The sequence below is a fragment of the Pteropus medius genome, unplaced genomic scaffold, assembly GCF_902729225.1.
Source record: "Pteropus medius unplaced genomic scaffold, Ma_sr-lr_union100, whole genome shotgun sequence".
NCBI lineage: Eukaryota > Metazoa > Chordata > Mammalia > Chiroptera > Pteropodidae > Pteropus > Pteropus medius.
Window position 1 is genome coordinate 18,270,066 of NW_024352784.1, and position 21,636 is coordinate 18,291,701.

General features: G+C 40.2%; 1 protein-coding gene and 1 long non-coding RNA gene across 4 annotated transcripts in view; one reads left to right on the forward strand and one right to left on the reverse strand.

Moving 5' to 3' along the window:
- FAT3 (FAT atypical cadherin 3) overlaps positions 1-21,636 on the forward strand; it is a 600,781-nt gene that overhangs the window by 469,641 nt on the left and 109,504 nt on the right. For all 3 annotated transcript variants that reach the window (XM_039847662.1, XM_039847663.1, XM_039847664.1), the window contains 2 exons: positions 10,383-10,697; positions 13,063-13,273. In XM_039847662.1, coding sequence (XP_039703596.1) covers positions 10,383-10,697; positions 13,063-13,273 — 526 coding nt within the window. The remainder of the gene's footprint in view (positions 1-10,382; positions 10,698-13,062; positions 13,274-21,636) is intronic.
- LOC120590056 (uncharacterized) overlaps positions 13,282-21,636 on the reverse strand; it is a 30,028-nt gene continuing 21,673 nt past the window's right edge. The window contains exon 3 of the long non-coding RNA XR_005649624.1: positions 13,282-13,340. This is a non-coding gene — a long non-coding RNA (uncharacterized LOC120590056). The remainder of the gene's footprint in view (positions 13,341-21,636) is intronic.

Consider the following 21,636-nt stretch of genomic DNA (forward strand, 5'->3'; position numbering starts at 1 on the left):
TGCAGAAGACCCACCACAAATGCTCAGAAGGATTCTCTGGGTAGATTGTGAGTAGGTTTTATCCTGGGGCTCCCCAGTGATATGGCATCTGTGGGCAAAGGGATGACAAAAAATGAATGTTGTGGCCCCAAGATTAGATGTAATGATTTCATGGATTGTGGAGCACCTTTAGTTTGTGCCTTTTAACAAACAACTTTCTAGGAAAAATGAACCTTCTGAAAGACAGTTCAGAGTAAACTTTCATCAGATTTATCTAATCCATTCCCCCAAAGATTGGCAATTCGAGCATTTAGTAAATGGATTTTTTTGTTTCCATGCCTTTGCAAGCGGCCTTCCCCGTACAAAGGGAATACACCCCTGTCTCTTGAGAAAGCTTCTCTGTGCCTTCTAGATTCACCTTTTCCCAAAAGGTTACCCACCTGCCTGCTTTTCTTGTTTCCTTCCTCCTTTTCTTGCCTACTTCACTCCATACTTTAATTTCTTCCTCCTTTCCTTTTTCCTTCCTCTTGTCTTTTCCTTCTTTACTTCCTTTCTTTAATTTCTAGTTCTTTTTCTCATTTCAGATGAAGACTTTTCCCTTATAAAATAAACCATTTCATAAATGTATTTAACCTAGTAAGTGTACATCTCCTGAAATACCTGACTTACTGGAACTAGAAATAGCAGGGATACAGGTATTTCACAGTCCAGAGAATATGTCCCTGAACTGTACCTAATAGATAGCAACACGAGATGGGGAAGCAAGATGATAAGTGACTGGAACACCTGCCCATCTCCAATTAATTTCTTAATACCAAATTATAGGTCAAATAGAAGACATCACATGTAATAAAACCCAGAGCAGATGGTTTGGGATTGGGTTGTTTCTTTTCCTCCAGAGAAAATATGGGTGGTAGTACAGGTTAATTTTAATTCAACGATTTCACTTTCACAAAGTTTATCTTCAAGAGTCTCTCCTCCTTAGAGACCTACCCTTTAATTTACTGTTTACTCATCGTTTTCTTTTCAGAAAAGGCAGGAAGCATTTGTCCTCTCGGCAATGCAGTAGTCTGAGCCCATAGGCAGACAGATCTGAGTTCCAGCCCCCACCTTGATATCAGCCCCTGAGCATTCTTTGAGAAGGTCATTTCTCTGTTTCTCCACTTGTGAAGAGGAGATAAAGTTGTTTTCCACCTCTCTGCTCTCTTGGAAGGATTAAGTATTTAATGTTTGTGAAACATTTTCAAGATAAAAAGTAAATATAACATCTACTCTAAACACATTTCTCTTTTCTTTAAAGAGTTTAGCGTTCTGAAGAATACCTAAATCAAAACCTCTGCAATATTAAAATCACACAGGTGAGAATTTAGGAATGCAGATCTCATTACGAATGTCATGCTGAAAGGGCAGTTTGGAGTTGTGGAACCAATGTCTTAGAAAGACTGAGGTTATTGCAGTGTTGGGCTATGAAGCTCATCTGTCTAGTCCTGTTTTCTCATCTGTACAACTGAACCAGAATGATGTCTAAACTCCCACTTACTCATCTGAACCAGAACAATGTCTAAACTCCCACTTACTCTTGAGTTCTCTTAACACCTAGTGAGTCTGTGCTTTCTTGAATTTGATAGAGATAAGGAAAGGCAGTTTCCCCTTACTCTGAAGTTCTTCAGTACAGATGAGAACATGATAGGGATAAGAAAAGGCTCAACAGCGGGTCCCTTCATCTTTTGGTCTATGTGTGTAGTGGCCAAGAATTGAGACACCCAAGTACACATAAATGGTGAAAGCTGTGCTATCCACAACTAATCTTGTAAGAAAATAGTAAAAATAGATAGGCTTTTTTACCAGAATCAATTTTCAACAGCCACAGCATCTAAAATCTTACCCATAGAGAATGTATCCTTTGAAGCTAGTGATCTCTGTAGGTACAGTGTTTTAAAATGCAATCAAATGCAAGAGAAGGATAACATACTTACATTACTAGTAATTTATTACAGGACTTACTAATCTTTTTCCCATTATAGGACACATAGAATATGATAACATTTGTATAATGTCTTTAAATAAAGAGAAAGGTTAACCCTAGCCAGAGGTGACTAGCCCTGGAGTCCAGTTGTATGAGGTCGCCCTCATCTCCTCAAGAGTTAGGAGGATCAGTGTTGCTGCATATCTGTAACCTCTTTGTCACAGGTAGTTGGAAGCTCTGCCTTAATTGAAATGGCTTTATCTTTAGATTTCTTCCTTGCACAAAATCTATTAGCTGGGCTCTGAGACTTTTGATAATGAGAAGGAGGAGGGAAAAAAAATAAATCTCTTTGATCTTTGTCTTCTTGCTTCACAAGATTATCAAGAGCTAAAAAAGCTCATGGCAATCAGGAGACTCAGAATAAGGGCACAAAGTACTTGAAAAGAAGGAGTTTTGCCAGGATAGAGAGAAGGGATGCAGCAGCCAAGTATGAATGCAGAGATACTTGGTATTTGGGGTGTGTTCAGCCTAGACAGTGGCAGATGGATTAGTAGTAACGGTGCTGTGGAGAGCTCCATCTTGGATATGCTGAGACTGCACCCCACCTACAGAGTGAAGAGTAAACTGTCTACTGTGGCTTCAGGGTGCAGCTGGCAGAATGAAGCAACCACAGCCCACATGCCATATACTTGCCATTTTCACTAAAACTGTGGTGCTGAGGTCAATGAAAGGGTATGTTTGAACTATGTTCAAAGGAAGGAGAATGTGGCCACACTCACAAATTGGTGCAAGCATGTAGGTGAGAGGCAGCAAAAGACAGTGGTTATGGGTACAGTCCCTGGACCGATCAGGTTGAATCCACTTTACTTCAGTTTTCGGTACCTATTTCTAATCTGTAGTGTGGGAACAATCAGGCCCCCTTCTTCTGGGCCTGACCAGAGGATAAATGAGTTAATATTTGCTAAGCACTTAAAGGAGTGCCTGCACAGACAGAGTAAACATTAAGTGAATGATAAAGAAGAGATAACAGAAACTGGGGACCACCCCAAACCTCTTTACGCCCATCTCCTTTACTGGGAAGAAGGATAGAGCAGATTTTGTGAGAGGAAGCTGAAGATGTAGAAGTATAACAGGATAGTAGAAGAAGATGTAGTTGCACTAAATAAACTTGGATCTCAAGTCTTGGAGAGCCGAAAGAAGTTGCAGTCATGACCCACACCTGGTGGCAGTTTTTAAGCAACTGAAGAAAACAGGAAAGATGTCTAAAGACTGGAGACAGTCAAAGATGGTCCCAATTATCAAAGGAGGGAAAAGTTTGATTCTAGAAGCCCAGCTATGAGCTTGATTTTGATCCAAAGCCACACTTGGGGAGGGAATGTTAAGCAGATGGTTAACAGATGCTTCTACAACAGGCTGTGCAGGGTAAGGAAAAGAGCATGAGCTGTGACGCCAAACTGACTTGGGTGCATATCCGCATTTTGTCACTTACTGGATGAGTGGCCTTACAAAACTTACTTCACCTCAGAGTCTCATTGTCTTCAGCTGAAGAATAAAAATGGCAATGCCTACAGGGTTCCTGTGAAAAAATAGAGACAAAGTAAATGATCATGCAGAGGACTGAGCAAAACACACATGCAATAAGTGATCTTGGTAGAAGAAAAGAGGCAGCCAAACATATGGTTTGGAACAAAGATCAGCAGACTTTTTTCATAAAGGGCCAAATAATAAATATTTTAGGTTTTGTGGCCCATATAATCTCTGCTTCAACTACTCAACTACACCTTTATAGCAGCAAAGCAGCCATAAATAATATGTTCATAGATAATATGAATGGGCGTGGCTATACCCCAATAAAACTTTATTTACAAAAACAAGTGACCAGATTTAGCTGTAGTTTGCTGATCTTTGGTTCAGATTAAAACAAGACTCTGCCAATGTGAGCAGTGTGACCTTGGACAAGTTTATAAATTCAGTTTCTTTATCAAGTGGGTATAACAATAGTACCTATATCATAAGATTGTTTTAACAAATAAAGGAATTAAAGAGGTAACCAGTATAATGAATAGCAGTTGATAATATATAATAAATGACCTGAGAGTTGATTATATAAATTAGAGTTTTTCAGTGTGGAGTGAGAATTCTCAAATGTACTGAAGTATTTTATGAGTATGGTAATTTTAAAATATAGGCCCCCAAATCACTTACCCACCTCTAATAAAGGTGGGATTTATGACCCCTCTCCTTAAACCTGAACTTAGCGAACAGAATATAGATCACGTGGTGCTCTGCCCGTTTCTGGATTCAGCCTTAAGAAATTGGCACCAGCTACTTTCTGCCCTTAGGCCTTTGCTCTTAGAACCCAACTACTATGCTGTGAGGAAGCACAGGCCACATAAAAAGACCACTTGTAAATATCAAGGCTGTTGACCCCAGCCCCACCTGAGGTCCCAGCCAGTGGCCACTAGCAACTAACAGACATGTTCAGTGACTCCAGGCCCAGCTACCTGTGACTGTGACTGCATGAGAGACTCCAAGTAACAACTGCCGCATTCAGCCCCTAGAACCAGGAGAGGCAATAAAAGGGTTATGGTTATTTTAAGCCACCTAGTTTTGGGTTACACAGCAGTCGATAACTGAGACAATGTGGAAGAGGAATTTGACTTTTTCTATATAGTTACAAAGAGTAAACGTAGTTTATGAAGCTACAGTTAAGGCTAAATATAGGCAGGCAAATTCAGGCTCAATATTAAGAAGAACTATGTGGAAACTAAACCTATCAAAAAATAAATTAGCTGCTTTGAGTTCTTTCTACTGAAAATATCTAAATTGTGGCCAGATAATTGCAAGTCTGGAATATTATAATTTGAGGCAATGGGGGAGGGGTGAATTTGATAGGAATCCATTTATATTTGTTGGTTTGTTTATCTCCCAATTTGCCTCAAAAAGAGGTTTGTAACTAGAAAGCACAGAATTGATATTTTATTAATTAATTTAACAAATGTTTACTGAATGCTTACTACATGAACTGTTGTAGATGCTAGGGATACATCTGTGAACAAAACAGATGAAAATCTATGCTTTATGGAGCTCATATTCTAATAGAGGCAGACATGCAATAAATAAGCATGTAAGTGAAATATATATAATATGTCACATAAAAATAAAAGGTTAAGGACAAATGTAAAGCAGTGGAAGGAAATATGTAGTCCCTGAGGAGAAGTTTACAACTTTAAATATAGAGACCTGGAAAGAGCTATTTTTGATGAATTAATGGTTGAGGAGAATGACAGAATTGAACTCTCAATCTTAGAAATAGTTGAATATATTCTCAGACACTCTTGTAATCACCGGGGACAAGGCAGTAGGCAAGACACAAAGTCTCAGTTTTCAGGCAGCTTACATATTATATTCTACTGTAAGGAGAGAGACAACACAAATAAATACATTAGGCAATTTTAATGAGTGAGAAGCATAACCTTCCTCCAGTTGCCATAACTGCAGAATTCTCAATGACTATTCGTTTTTGGTTCTATAAAGCTCTTGATCTTCCAGGGATAGACTTAAAAATATGTTCCTCTTTGTAATTTTAGCATTGTAATCCATTGGGCCATGTTGATTACCTCTGGCTTTGCCTCGTATTCATAGACCACAAGCGTACCATAGCAAATTGACATGGGCTATGCTGTCCTTTCAGTGGTACTGAACTGTTTGTGGTTTCTTTTGTTAGCTGTAAACAAGTAGAGAAATTAACATTTCAGACTTTTGATTAATTGCCAAACCACTGATTATTGATCAATGATGAAAGCAGAAAATCTAAGTTAGAATGGCTCAGTATTTTCTTGTCAGGCTGTAACGGAGCAAAAAGACACATGGATAGCTCCTAAACAATGGATAATTCCCTGCATCATTAATGAAAAATGACGCAGAGGAGGAGATAATGGGGATTTATCTCAGTTAGTTTTGCTTCGATCTCCAGTGCTACTACTTTTCCATATAGGCTAATTCCTCATGATGGACTGAGGGCTAAGGTAGCATTAAATATGAAGTCTGAGAATCTAATGGAAATATCAGTGATCAATATTCCAGGTACAAATATGGCTAGACACATGAATGGGTCTAGAGAAATGTTAACCTTAAACAGACAGCCAGATATTTCTCTAGCAAACTGGGTTTATTAAGAAACAACATAAAGTTGTAATTTGAGCCATGCAGTCAAAAAGGTGAACCACACACATATCCAGAGAAACAAAGGAGAGGCATGTTCTTTTATGGACTCTTGAGGCACTGTGATGAACAAAGAGTCCGTTGGAGGAAACCGAAAGCTCTGGATATAGTGACTTTTTAGTTGGCTGAGTTATAGCAGTCTTCCTTTGGCTGAGCTGCTACTGGGCAAGGAGGAATCTTTTATGCCCCCTGCTAAGGTAGTAACGTGGTATCACTTCCTGTCAGAGATGCAAGGTACACCTTCTATTGGGATCAATAGTATGCATTGAGTGATGCGTGCATGAGAGTTCTTTCTAGCCTCCTAACTTCGTTTCAAGTGAGGTTTATATTAAGACTTTGAGGTTAGTAACGACATAGCTCAGTTCAGCAAACATTTATTGAGTATACCAGGTCCCAAGAAAGAGATGAGAAAGACGAAGTTCCTGCCTTTGAGTACCTCACAGTGAACTGAAGGAGCCAGGCACATTAATAAATCGTTTCAGGAGAACGTAGATAAGTGGCCAGCACAGTTTTGGAAGTGGCTAGAAATCATTATGTGTAATCATGAGATTAGTGGTGTTCTCAGTGATGTAAGTTGGGTATGAACCCTATAGTGCATGGTTAACACTTTGTCTATCTCTACCTGACCGCTACTCATGGAATCATAGAGTGAGAAGCACTTGGAAGATAATATATTATCGGTCTCTTTATTTATTACAGATAAAGAAACAGAGACCTTTCAGTCTTTGAATGTGCTCTGCATTTATTATCATAGGGAAGAGTTTAGGGTAAATTAATTCTTAATTTTATTCAATAACATTTACTTGGCACTTAAAGCTGTACCAGGTGCCAAAACATAACAATGAATAAGAGACAGTCCCTCATCTCAAGTTGCTCAGTGTCTGGAATGATTGAGTGCAGACCAACAAGCAAACACTTAAAAATGCAAGATGATAATTAGTATCCTGGAGCTGTGCACACAGTGGAGTGGGAATGTGGTCATGGCGCCTACCTCAATCTGCAGGAGGCAGGAATGGCTTTGCAGTAGTAGTGTTTGAACTGGAGCTTCTCGAATGAGTCGGGCGCAGTCCCAACTGAGGGCGTTTCATGGAGACAAACAGCTGTGCAATGAAATGGAGGTGTAAGAGCATGGCATACTCAGGACCTCCCAGGCTCACGGTGTAACTGAGTGGAGAGGGAGGGAAAGGAGCAGATAGTGATAATCTGCTGATAATCAAGGCCAACTATATCCTTGTCATTAAGGAGACCCTGAAGAATGTTTGCAGGTCAAATTTTTGAGGAAGAAATAACACTTTACAACAAAGATGAAGGCAAGAGGCAGGGAGGCCAGGAGGCTAATGTGGTAGTCCAAGCAAGATGCAAATGAGGCCTGTCCATAGGACAGTGTGGTGGAGGAGATTGGCATAGAGGGTACACATGAAAGATTCCTGCAGGCCTCCAAGTTTGACTGGATGTGGATAGTTAGAGCAGGGACTCTAGATGGAAGCTCAGGATTCTGGTGTGGACCGGTTTTGAGTAGATGGTGTCATTCAATGAGATAATGAAAATAGAAGGAGGAGGAGGTTTGAGGGTAATAATTTCAGTCTGTGATTGTCGGGGTGTTGGGGTGCATGTGAGAGGACCAGAGAGTAGATTCCTAGGATATAGTTGAACATGTTGGTTTGGAGATGGGAAAGGAGACTTAAGCACAAGAGTACACATTGGGGAATTATCAGCATATAGGTGGCGATTGAAGCCATGGGTAGGGAGATGGAAGAGTTTTGGGCAAAAATACAGAAAAAGCAGCTTAGGGCTGCATTGCAAAGGCCCTTGAATGATCTATGAAGGTTTTACAAGGTGAGACTGCCTTGACTAAAGAGGTTTTCCAAGTAGGACCTGAATTGGAGTTTAATTCCTTAAATAAGCATCTGTGGAGTGTGTTCCTTGTGGCTCGACACTGGTGAGAGCGGTAAACAAAAAAGGCAAAATCTGTTTTGTACTTACACAGCCTGTCAGCTTAGGTTGTAGAATCATGTATGTAGATAATTTCCACAACATTAAGTACTACAAAAGAAAAGTATAAGGCAATTTAACAGTATATATTCAGAAGGAAAAAATAGAGGTAAGGGGCTGGCACTTGGTCTGTAGTGTCACAGGAGGAATCCTTGAGGAAGTGACATTTCAGCTAAAGAATGAGTAGGCAAGATCCAGGTGAAGGGATGGGAAGAGCACTCCAGACAAAGAAGATGGCATGTGCAAAAGCCCTGAGATGGAAGAGAGTATGTCAAGGACCAGAAGGAGCAAGAGAGCTGAGTGCTTAAGGTGAGGTGGTGACCTAGGTGACCCAGCTCCCCACAGCACACCTGGGAGCAGCTTGATGAGCCTGTGCAGCTGCCACCCTTCCCTGCTTGCAGACACCGTGAGGACTTGGGTTTGTAAATCCAGGTTCGCTCCAGAGGAAGGCATTTTTACAATAGCAGGACCCTCAAGTGAGCGGTGAACCACAGCCAAGAGGCTCTCTCTACTTCTTGGCAGCCCACCTGCCCTGAATCAGCACCAGAGCTCCATCTCAGAAGTCACTGCGGGGCATTTATTGACAAGCAATGAGAAGGTGATTTGGTGCATGGTGAAGACTATGAGAGTTGTCTGGATTTGGAAAGAGGCTGTTCAAGCAGAAAAGAGAGGCAGAGAAGTTGAGCAGCCAAGAAATCAATGTGTTTTGGTCAACACAGCTCACCTGGGAGTATAACATTTTAATTCGGCAGCAGCAGAACGTGCCTCTTTAGAACTCAGTGTGTCCAGGAATTAGCTCAAGAGTCAAAATCCAGCCTTGGCACATGTTGGCCCTGACGTGTTTCTTTTGTGAAACATAACAAACCAGTTGGGAAAATAACCTTGGAAGGCAACTTGATTGATTTTTCAAAGAAAGCAAGAACGCCTCTGAAAATTTCCGTTAAATCTATTAAAGCCATCCTCCTAGGCAGCTTGTAAGAGAAACTAAATTAGATTGCAGTTCTGTTTTGCAAAAGTCTTTAATTTGTTTTCCCAAGTTTTTGGCCTTTTTTTCTGTCAGTCCTGTCAGATTGCTTTATTAGATGAAAAAGCTGGATGACCAGGTGCTGTAATTCACTGTTGTTTTTCTCCTATTGATGCCGAGTGCATCTCCATGTTCCTTCCAATCTCCAAAAATACATTTTGAGGTAATAAGCTGTATTATCCAAGAATATGATTTAAAGATTAAATATAGTTTCTTCTAGGTTAAGCAGAATTGCCAAAAGTTCAGTACATGTCTTTAGCACTTAGTAACAGTGAGACCTCTGTGCCTCTGTTGTCTCATCTGTAGAATGGAAATAAATAAACCCGCTCCACTTACTGAATAGGATGTTTTGGAAAGTGAATTAAATAATGCATGAAGGAGTGCTTTATATACTGTGTCACCATTCATATGCTAAACGTTAATATGATAGTTACTATCATCACTATGACCAACAAGAAAATTATTCACACTGACTTTTTATATCTGCCATGCAAATTTTTTATGAGTGCTCTTCAAATCTCTCCTGTCTCAGTTTTCACAGACATACATAAGTATAGGATCTCAGAGATGTGGAAAGGGGTGTCGATCCCCTTCCGTTTTCCAGAGGAAAAAAAAGTTATTTTGTGACTGTTAAAAACATATTTTAACTGTCAAATGTAGTTCCAATCAGCCATCGAATTTGTGACATGTATATCACAGCTTTCCTTTTGTTCACTAACAATGTAGAAATCACAAATTTTACATGCAGATGGAAAAGAAAGAAAAGGAAATGAATATTGAAACAATTTGGATGGTGGTAGAGTTGTCCAAAGATTAGAAGAAACACCTATGGGTGAACATAGAGTTATCGTTATATTGTTTTTTTGTGTCAGTAGAGGAGGATATATTTTAGGTTCGCTAAGTTTATAGAAGTTGGCATATTTTCTAAAATCAATCCTATTTCCTCTCTCTCTCCACTCCACACCACAGGGAGAGTCTCGCCTCCCTCCTGGCTTTTCAGCAGTGACTTCCTTCACTGGATTTCAGGCATTCCTTTACTATGAACTATGAAGAGTTATGCATTTGACATGAACTACAGAAATAAGAAAAGTTGAAATGTTCTAAGGCACGGAATAGACCTTTTGTGGGGTATCGAGGAGTGGCAGGAAGAGTTTTTCTCCTTTCTGAATGTAAAACATTTTCTCTTTCAAATCTCAGGTGACTGTGACAGATGGCGGTTCCTCTCCGAAACAGTCAACCATTTGGGTGGTGGTTCAGGTTCTGGATGAAAATGACAACAAGCCCCAGTTCCCAGAGAAAGTCTACCAGATAAAGCTGCCAGAACGGGACCGGAAGAAGAGAGGAGAACCCATTTACAGGGCTTTTGCGTTTGATAGAGATGAGGGCCCCAATGCAGAAATCTCCTACAGTATCGTGGATGGGAATGATGATGGAAAGTTCTTTATTGACCCTAAAACTGGCATGGTTTCTTCTAGAAAGCAATTTACAGCAGGGAGTTATGACATCCTAACGGTAAGATTTTTCTGAACCTCAATAACATTAATCAAGGGGCGGAGTTACTTTCTTATGAATACTCCTTTGAACAGTAAATCTTTATAAAGTAAAAAGTTCAACCATGCAGCAGTGGAAGGCTACCTTCTGACATTCTTAAATAATGATACCATTTCTTTTGGTTGTGTTCTATCAGCAAACTGCCCCCATTCCCAGTTCATAGCCTGCTCTGTCACATATTCAATCACACTTCCTATGACTCTAAATCATTTAAAGGTACTACACTTAGATGTAAACTGAGGGTGAGGGCACAGCAGAGTGACATATCTTACCACTCAACATCACTCAGCGTGACTCCAAGACTTCCCAAAGAAAGCAGCTCTTGTAATTGTTAGCAATGTGATAGAACATGAATTTAGCTGTGTGAATTGGGAGACGTAAATTACAGCTATGCTTATTCTGTAAAAAGTGGGAAAAAAACTTAAGTAAAACATGACCAAATTTTTCATTGTTAGAAAATTTAAAATAAAAGCAGACATGAGCACCATCTCAAAGAGAGACTTAAACTCCCATATCTAATGTGCCAGCCTGCTCCCCTCCACCCCCAACTATGTTAAACATGTAGCGCCTATGCCAGAAAGAGGACTGTTCATTTTTAAAAGTGATGGGCACTTTCCAGGGTCCTGTCAAATGTCAAGAGTTAGCACCTTCTGCCACTCTTACCTTTGTCCTCAGCTTTCTCTGCTGTATACAATCAGCCCTTTATTATTTTAAAAGATGGTCCAAGACCCTTGATTTATCTTTTCACCCCTATGGCCTGGACTTAGGTTCCTTTCCCTACTCAGTATCCATAACAGTGGGCAGAGAAAAGAAGATAAAAATCCAGCCCTGTTTTTACCATTAAAAGCTCTGATGTAATATCCGCTATCGTAGCTGTGTGAGACTTGCCAATAGGAATCCTTGAGGAATGGATGGACTATAGTGGATACTGTTGGTGCCCTGCCCAAATCCCCTTTACCAGGTTGGTGCAGCTGTCCCCTAACTGCTATGAGTGTTGGCTGCTAAGGGATCATAGCTGCCTTCTTCTCCAGAGTATCATCCTTGATGTAACTTCTTGGCCTAAGAGATCCCACATTCCCTCCCCAGCCCAGCAGCCTATAGCCAATGACTGACTGACATTAGACACAAAAAAGTTCAACCCCCTTGCCTCCAGGTGGACTCAACTCTGTGGTGCACTTAGTGATTCCTAGCTCCCCATGGGATCAAGTTGAGGTTAGACTTTAGGTGAGACCACATCCTTGCTTAGCATCTTCCCTTGTCTCTCTTTCTTCATTTCCTTTCTCCTGAGAACACTTCCTGCCCCCTCAAGATCATTTATACTCAAATCCCTGTCTCAGACATCTATTTTCAAGGGTCCGCCATCTCAGGAATTTTTCAGGGCAAAGTGATCATCCATGAACACATAACATTAGGGAGCTTTGAGTTGTCACTGTTTTTAAAGGCTATTAACTACCAGCCATGCACCTATAAATGTTAATTTTTAATGTAATATTTTAAAATCCTTTATTTTTATTTAATTTTTTAAATTTTCTGTCAGTTGTGTCTGTTTATTGAACTTAATTGCTCCCCTCCCCGATTTAAGTCCAGGATACCATAGCAGTTAACTGTGTACATCTGGGCAAGGAGACATGCTTTTCTCAGCTTTTATACCAGACCATACAGAGGAATTATTAACACCCTCTTCCCCACCCTGCTGCCTTCAGGATCCCATGCTTCCACCAAGAGAGTTCTCCTTCACCCCTTCAGTAGGCATAACTGAAATGTGCAAGGCTGCTGCCTTTCCCACGCCAGTCCCAGCACTGTTCTGAGATCGTGTGAGTGGAATGCTTCTCCAGAATAAAGCAGAAGGAAGGAGCAGCAAAACAGACCCCCTACCCCCACCCCTTCACACACACACTCACACACATTTCTGTGCATACACACTTTATTCACACTTAAGTAGAGATTCACAATGCACTTTGTTCCCTTTCACCTTCAGAGGGATAAGGAATCAAATTAGCTATTTCTACTCATGTAACTATCATTCATGACCATAAAACACTAGAAATTATAAGCGCAACATTTGGTTTTCAAATTTTTACACATCCGTAAAGTTGGCAGTGGTCAAAATCACCTTCTGGCATATGTGGCATGGGACCCCCTTTTGACTAAGTTGTCTCCTCCCCAGTTCCTGGGCTCATTCTCCCTATATCTCCACTCTGTTCTCTTTGCTGACGCTGTGATATGGATGGACTCTCAGCCTAACAGCATATGAGTGACAGAATCCAACTTCCACAAGGATCCTAGCCCTAAGACATCTTTCTGTGTTCTCTCTGTGTATGAGTAGATAAAGGCGGTAGACAATGGGCGCCCGCAGAAATCCTCCACGGCCCGCCTCCACATTGAATGGATTAAAAAACCGCCCCCTTCACCTATACCACTGACCTTCGATGAGCCATTTTATAACTTCACAGTCATGGAAAGTGACAGAGTCACCGAGATTGTGGGGGTGGTATCTGTGCAGCCAGCTAACACCCCTCTGTGGTTTGACATCGTCGGTAAGTCTGAGTCCTCCAGAGCTGTTTCTGGCAATGTAATCATGTAATCATTGACTGTTTGGAGCGACTAGCACCAAAAAAAAAAAAAACCCACTAATTATTAGTGCTAAAAGTAAAAGATATATAGTGCTGGAATGCAAAAGAGCCAGTAAAATGAATAATAGACCTGTGCTTTCGTTCCGACTCTGTAGCTAAGCTGAACAGAAAGTGCTCTCTGGCTGGATTTTCCATAGTATGTTATTTACTGCAATCTTAATGTCTTTCTGTGTGTCATTTAAATTCTATTGTCACACTTGGCTAATCTCATTTCTAAATGTATTGATGGTACTAGACTTGCTGTCCTTCATTTCTCTCTTTTTCTTCACCTTTTTTCTGCATTCTGTTCTTTTTTTTTTTTCTGCTCCCGACTGCCCTGCTTCAAGGTGGCAAGCATGCTCGAGAGATGTTCTATATTCTACAGACAGCTTGTGGGCAGAACTGTTCAACAGAAGGTACCCTTAGTGCAAACACATTTGCTAAAATACAGCTATCCAATCTGCCTTTTACAGTTTTTTTTTAAGCAAATTAAATTACATCTTTCATAACTGCCTGTGACAGGCTGAAGTGCAGCCCACAGATTTCATACATGCCTCTAACAGCTATTGCATTACTCGTATCCAGTTACTCTTTTGTTTGAGGTTTGATGGGGTTTGGATTTGGGGGGTTTGTTTTGATTTAATTTTTTCTTTGCTTTTGAGGTGTGTGGGCTTTTTGTTGTTTTGTTTTCATCTTTTTGTAGGTTGGTTTATTTAACTGGGCCTTTTCCAATTTAAAAAATAAATTAAAATAATTCCCAACTCCTGTTTTGCAATAGTAGTACCATTCCTAGGCCAAAAAAACCCACCAGGAAGAGTTCCCTGGCTCTTGTCCATAAAAGGAAATGGAACCTAGATATATAGCCAGTGAGAGCTTCCCTCAAGAGCTGAATAGAGAAAGCAGATGGAAGCATGCAGAATAGACCTTGGGAGCCAACCTTTGGATTCCTTGAAAGAAAGCAAGCAAGCACGCCAGGCTGCAAAAAGAGTGGGCAGAACGGCACTACTGCCCTCAACAAACCGGCACGGAGGGACAGTGGAAAGGAAATAAGTGCCGAGGACCAGGAAACAAAACAGGCTGTTGCTAAGAAGAGAGAGGGGAGAGTGGATCAGACACTGGTTGAGCTTGAGCTGACTTCCCACGGTTCTCTCAGTTCTCTGTGGGAGACGGGGAATCCAGATTGCTGGTCTGGGGGAATCATTTCCTTCTATGTGTCACTGCCTGGAGAGGATGGGCAGGAACCTGCCTCTCTTCCCAGGAATGGCTGGACCTGGGGAAAGCATTTAGAACATTTGACATCTGTTTTAATTAGGCACAGAAAAAGAATGTCCCATAGCCCCCAATCAAACCTCAGTAGAGGGGCCTCTGAACTCCCAGAAAGAAAGGGCTTGTTTTCTACATATTTCATATTATAGAATGATGATAGAACTTTTCTGTTTTACTTAATTGGCATTAGTCACCCATCCCTTTACACGACCATCTTCATCCCACGCTCTCAACTCCTTCTTCATCTCCACTTAATGCATTTGAAATAGAACCTTCTCTGATCTGTGAAAGAAATCTCTGCTTCTGTATCTTCTCAGTAATTTTCAGTTCATTAAGTTAGTAACTGATGCAGCCCCTTTCTTGGTGAAACAAAGGGTTGCATATATGCATCCATTGCCTGGTCACCTGTGCTATCATCTTTGGTGATTCCTTCACCACTATCACCCCAGTCAGTCACAGAAAACTGTATTTCAGTGTCAACATGATGTGTCCTCCGTGCAGGGCCTCCAGGGACATGTGTGATAGTGACTTCTTTTAAATAGCCCTAAAGAGAGAACAGTCGAAACCCAACAGGCAACAGGGCCCCTGGTGTGCTGTCCTGAGCTGTGGGAGGAGTGGCCCTCTCTCATCCACCAGTTTATCTCTCTCCTTTCTTGACACTCCAGTTTGCAAGCACCTCGACAGCCTGGCGGCACTGCTTCTCAATCTTGCATGATCTATATGCAACCTCCTGACCCGCAGCATATCCCACTGCGTTCCTTGTCTACCCCAGGATGCCCTGGCTTGTACTCCTCTTCAAAAACTCTGCAAGCATGCCTTTCTCTGACACTCAGTCTGACCAGCCATCTGACTCCAGTTAGCCAAGTCAATTCTGCAATTCCTCAGCATCCCTGCATATGTGTCTGTATATGATTGTTTATAGGTAAGCAGCATGCCTAGTAGTGCCGCATGTAACCTTATTGGAATGTTTTCATGTCAGCATTTTTAGTGCTATTGTACATTTTCATTCGTGTTTATCCTATCTCCGTTCTTAACCCTTAAGGTCAAGGCTTTTGTCTCCTCATTCCTTCCTCCTGCCATGCTTCTCTTGCAGCCCACCCAGGGGGAGTGGAATAAACGATGGTGACCAATGGAGATGGCCCGGGTAGCCACTGCATTAATCCTAGTAACGCATTCTGAGACAAACTCAGAGTCATTGTGACCTTCCACTGTATTTCCAGCCATGTCAACCACTGCACATTTAACAAAATGAGAACTGTCCAAGAAAAGAAGGGCATTTTACAGATGAGAGCCCTACCTAGAAAGAATACCTTTAGGCTGCTCCAAATATATATCTGGGAATCATTATCAAAAACATGGTATCACTTTTCTTGTTTCTCCATCTTTGTTTTTCTAAATGCTGTACTCTTCCTATAGAATCCTCTCAGTATCAGAGCACCTGTAGCTCTTTTAATGAAGACCTAAAGGGTTTTCCCTCTGGTCTGTGATGCTTCCATCACAGAGATTTCACTGTATATCTGGTAACATCTAGCCAAGCTTCTCCAACAAATCAAACTTACTTGGCTGGATGCCCAAACAGAATATGATTTTATTTCCATCCCCACATCTAGCCAACAACATCTAGCCAAAGACCAACTCTCGGTTTCACTACAAAAGTAAAACCTTTCCCCCGTGTGCTGATTGCTTTCAGTATTGACATGGTCCCTCTTCCACCAAATCTCCCTTTTGAAAATCCTTTCTAATCTAACAAAGTCATTTTTTTTCAATCTGCTGACATCTTTCCCCGTCTCTAAAAACCTTTCGTTTTCTTTGTCATACGCAAGATGTTTCACTTTAAGATTTCTTGCTAATTTATCTTTGGCCATTGAAATGTTCCTCTTTCTTCCCTTCCTCCTTACCTAAGCATCTTTTCTGGCTAAGCTAACAGAGGAATTAAGAGAAGGAACAATGCTTCTCAATGCTTAAGACATTTAGCAGTGTGCTGTAGTTGCATGCTAAGAATTGACACGAGGCCTACAGTGTTATCATGGATATGAAGTGAGGTCTCAGATTTATGTTTAGGTCTTATCTAGGTAAATACGCTATGACTCTTCCAAGGGAAGTCAAAGCTTGGTTCCATTATAGACCTAGTATATTCAGACAGACACCTATACTGACACTTCGAGTTGTAGAGAATACAACATCCTGGCCTAACGCAGCTTACAAATGCTATAACTGCTGAATTCTCATTAAGTGAGCAGAAATAGTATTTCAGTCTGCTTTTTCCCCTGAGGATATTCTCTCCTCATTTCCATATTTACAAATCTACTCAATTCTTATTTAACTGCATTTTTTCCCTCTTACCATAATATCAATTCACAAAAACTGTGTGGTAAGCAAGATTTTGTTCCCAAGCCTGAACTCCTGCAGCAGAGATCTGCCAATCACTTTCTTGTGCCTCCAAAGAGACCACTGCTTATAAGATGTTATATAGCTAGACCCTCCTTAGCAGAAACAGAAGCCCAACTTGTAACCTAGTTAAGAAAGCTGTTATTAAAAGGAAACATAATAAAGTTCAGCTGTTCTGTGTTTAAACAGCCCAACTCACAGCATGTTCCTTCTCTGTGTTAAAAGGGGAAAAAAATGAAGGGAACAAAATTAACCCATAATCTTTGTGGCTTTATCGCATATCTTCACACTTTTCAGGAGAATACGATTTCAACTCAGCAGCTCCTTGATTTACATACTCTCTCATATGCACACACTGTGGTTCACAATTCAGTCCCCATATCTTTATCCCAATGGCAAATATTTGTATTGTAAAGACTACCATTATTACACACTTCAAATAATTCCTCTTTACCCACAACTTGATGGGGAATGTTGCCACCCAATTTTATAGCTTTATGCCTGACCTAGACTAAAGAAAGTTTTTCTTGTAGATAAGCAATTAATCTATCATTGTTTATTTACCTCACCCAATGTATAAAGAGGAGAAAGACTTTTCTTTGAAAATAATTCTCTGATGGTGTGAGCTATCACAGAGGTCCAACTCTAGCTGAAATACCTTTCTGTATTGCAGGTAAATAAAGTCTACCTCGACCCTTAGTTTGTCACAGGTTCCTGCAGACTTTGGGTTCTCGGATGCTTCTGACCCATAAGCTACCACCTGCCCTTCTTGAACCTTGTCACCAGTGGAGCCCTCCCTTATTAGGGTTGGATCAAGTGGACAAGTTAAACTCTGCTAGCACTAGCAGCATCCCTGTTCTCTGACTAGAGCCTGGACACCTCTGGGTCTTTCCTGACAAACTGGCCATATTTCTTCGTCACAAAACTCTTACTCACCCCTCCTGAGAGAAGCCATGTCTGTGTACCATTTCTAATATAACTCTTTCTCCATCAGGATGACACTTGTTCAGGGTCATTCAATTGACATCAAATACTTCATTTCTTCTACTCTGCAGTCTGCCCCTAATTTGATCCCAAACAGGCATCTCTTTTCTCCATAGCAACAATACAGGCCATAGTAGGACACCTGAAGAGATTTTAGGAAAATAGTAAAAAGCCTAAACAGCACTTTACATATTCATTGTTTTAGGAAAATGGATTTTAAATCAGATTCTAGAAGGGATTTTCCTTCCTACCACTGTTTCCTGACCTCCACTCCATGTCTCCTGCCTTCCATGTAAAATATCTTTTTCAGCCCCGTACTGTGCTTGCTTCATTCCAAGGCAAAAAATTACTCATGATCAAACCATAACTGGTATTTAGCATTTTTCCTAAGTTCAGTGTACAAGCAGAACTTGAATGAGCAGCTTGTGAACAACTCCCTTAATTCACTGAGATTCAGCAGCTCAGTGTTTTGGAAGCCTCTCACATAACACTTGCCCCTTGGTGACTACTAGGTTTGGGGTGGTATTTTTACAATTACACGTAGAATAGAATGGAATCATATGCTAGGGGAGGGACCCGGAAGCTTCTCTAAAAGGGAAGCGGTGTGATATTCACTGTTGGAACTCATCATGGAGAGATGGTGATGCTTCGTGCCCTTTTTTAGAGAAAAGCTCTATTAGATTGTGGCCCGACACCCTGCTGCCCAGCACATTCAAATAGTAGCTGCCAGATGAAAATATTTTCATTCTTGTCCCATTTCTAAAAGCTTTTGAGGACATTCCAACTTGATGTGTTTAACTTTAGAATCCAATAGAAACCCAAGATGCTTCTTCTATTCTTTGTTTACTCTATTTCTCCCATCTTGACCAAAAATAGTCCTAGCGAAATGTCCCCGACATGAATTATCTGTTATGTGGGCTGTTCACAACCTCGCTTTTAACCATCTCTGCCACACACCCCTGCAGCAACGCTCAGGCTGTGACTTTTCAAATTTCCCACTTTGTTGAAACTCAGACCAGCTCTGTGGTGTCCTCCCTTCTCCCACCTTTTGTTTAGCCTAACGCTACTGTGCTAGCATACTCTGGCTTTGCATGTTGTGTTACTGGCTCTGAGGAAGCACATCTTGTTTAAACAGAATGCTGCTAGTGAAAATGGACTCCTTCCATTTGATAGTCTCACCCCAGATGAATTTGACATGGTTTCCTATGAAATGAAATCACCTTTCAGGCTAAAAGGGAGCCTGAAAAATGAGCCCTGGGGGAGAGATATGGAGTCGTTCATGAAATGGGATGCTTAAGTGGTAGGTTATTAAATTGCATAAGGCTTGATGGTGAACTGCTGGTCTGGATTCTGTGTCCCTGGTCAGAAATTCATTTTAAAACTCAGGGAAGATTTTGGAAACCTTGTTTTACATGAAATCTTGTTTTCAGATTTCAGACTGAGAGATGCTTCACAGGCTCTCTCGAGTGTTCCTTGATTAGCTTTCTATTGTCTCTCTCCTTGACCCCTTTAGAAGTTTCTGTTTTGGAGTATTTGAGACAGTAAAAGTGAAAGAAGGAGATACACACACCACACACACACACACGCACACGCACACGCACACATACATATACACAGGAAAAGAGAGAACTATAAAAAATTACAACTCTAAAAGTAGCCAAAAATGTTATTTGATATGAAAAATAACTAATAAGAAAGCACACAATCTTGTTATGTAAAATATGTCAATTTAATGCCACTAAGCCCATGTAATGATTATGTATTTCTGCATAGGGCCCCAAGGAAAATTCAAGCCTCGAGCAGTTAAGGGAAAACATATAGGACTGCCCCATTTAAACAATAACTGAAACCAAAATCTTTGCTTCCATGTTCTCTAAATTTCATGTTCATTCATCTTTAAATTGGAGCAAAGCAAGGTTTTATAATTTGTATAATTCCTATTTTGCCTTAATCTACAAATTTTCGTCCATTAAAATAATTGATGTTGAAAGATGATCTTTTCTCCTACTCTGAGCCCATAAAACAATCAGGGTACTGATTTTAAGAAAGTACAGTGGTTTCCCCTTATCATCAAAGGATATGTCCCAAGACCCCCAGTGGATGGCTGAAAGCATGGATAGTACCATAACCTAGATGTATTGTTTTTTTCCTATATATACATACCTATGAGAAAGTTTAATTTATAAATTAGGCACAGTAAGAGATTCACAATAATAACTAATAAAATAGAGCAATTACAATAATATACTGTAATAAAAGTAATCTGAATGCGGTCTTTCTCTCCAGTGATTTTTATATTTTTCAGTCCAGACTTACTCCCGACTTTGTATAACCATTCCTTACTTGTGGTAAATGACTCATTTCAGAGGGTCCCTTGCTGACATCTCTGTCGAGGTTCGATGCTTCCTGGTGCAGCACATTGCCGTCAGTCAAACACGTTTTCTGTTCATGCTTTTTTCATATTAACTAAGCATTTATCATGCATTGTGGCTGTAACTTTTGCAGTTTGAGGTGCAACCACAAAACTAGCACAGACTTCTTTTACCTTCTTCACAATTTCATAGATAGAAGATTTGTTCTTATCATAGATCTTAGCAACTTCAGCGTTAGAATTTTTATTTCTTTCCTTAAATCAAGAACTTTTACCTTTTCACTTAAAGGAAGCACTTTGCGGCTATCCAAATTGCCAGCATCACTAGCCTTGTGCTTTGGGTCATTATTAAGTAAAAACAGGGTTACTTGAATTCAAGCACTGTGATACCGTAACAGTTTATTTGATAACCAAGATGGCTACTAAGTGACTGACAGGTGGGACACGTATACAGAATGGGTATGCTGGACAAAGGGATGATTCATAACTGGGCAGGAAGGAGTAGGACAGCTCGTGATTTAATAATGCTACTCAGAATGACAAATTGAAACTTATGAATTGTTTATTTCTGAAATTTTCCATTTAATATTTTCAGACTGCAGTTGAAAGTGAAATCAGGGATGGGGAGACTACTATAAACATCTTGGTTAAGAAAACATTCTAAAAATTATTTTAAATGTGATTTAAAATATGATTTCATACCCACTAGAAACGTCTTGAGATGTTGCATTCTCATCTTTTTTTCTGCACAGATCTGGGGTGATTTTTATGTTCTTCCTTTGAAAATTTTCATGACAAAATTTCTTTCAGAAGGTACCACTTGATAGCAAATGATTTTTCTTTGCTCATTAAGATGGTTATTCAAGGCACTTGAATCAGCCTTACATTTTATCTCATGTGGGTATCAACATGAAACATTCCCTTTGAAACAGACATGGTGACCTAAGGCTTGCTTCTCTTTTCAGCCTAGATTTCTTCTCCTGTCTCCTTATCCTGTTCTTCAAAAGATTTTTTTTTTTAGAATTAACATTTATTTCTCCTTAGTAAATCAGTTAACGATATTAATTAGGAAATGAGTCTCTTTATAGATGAAATTTTTGAAAAATATATCATCAACAAGCAATTCTCTGATACCCCTATATCTCCATAACTTTAATTAAATGTCAAGGGCAGTTATGTTCTCTCTAGTAATTAAATGATCTTGAGTGTAAATGACCACTGGAAGCAATGAGTATTTGAAATATATATGACCAGATTTTTTTTTTTAAGTAAGCCATAT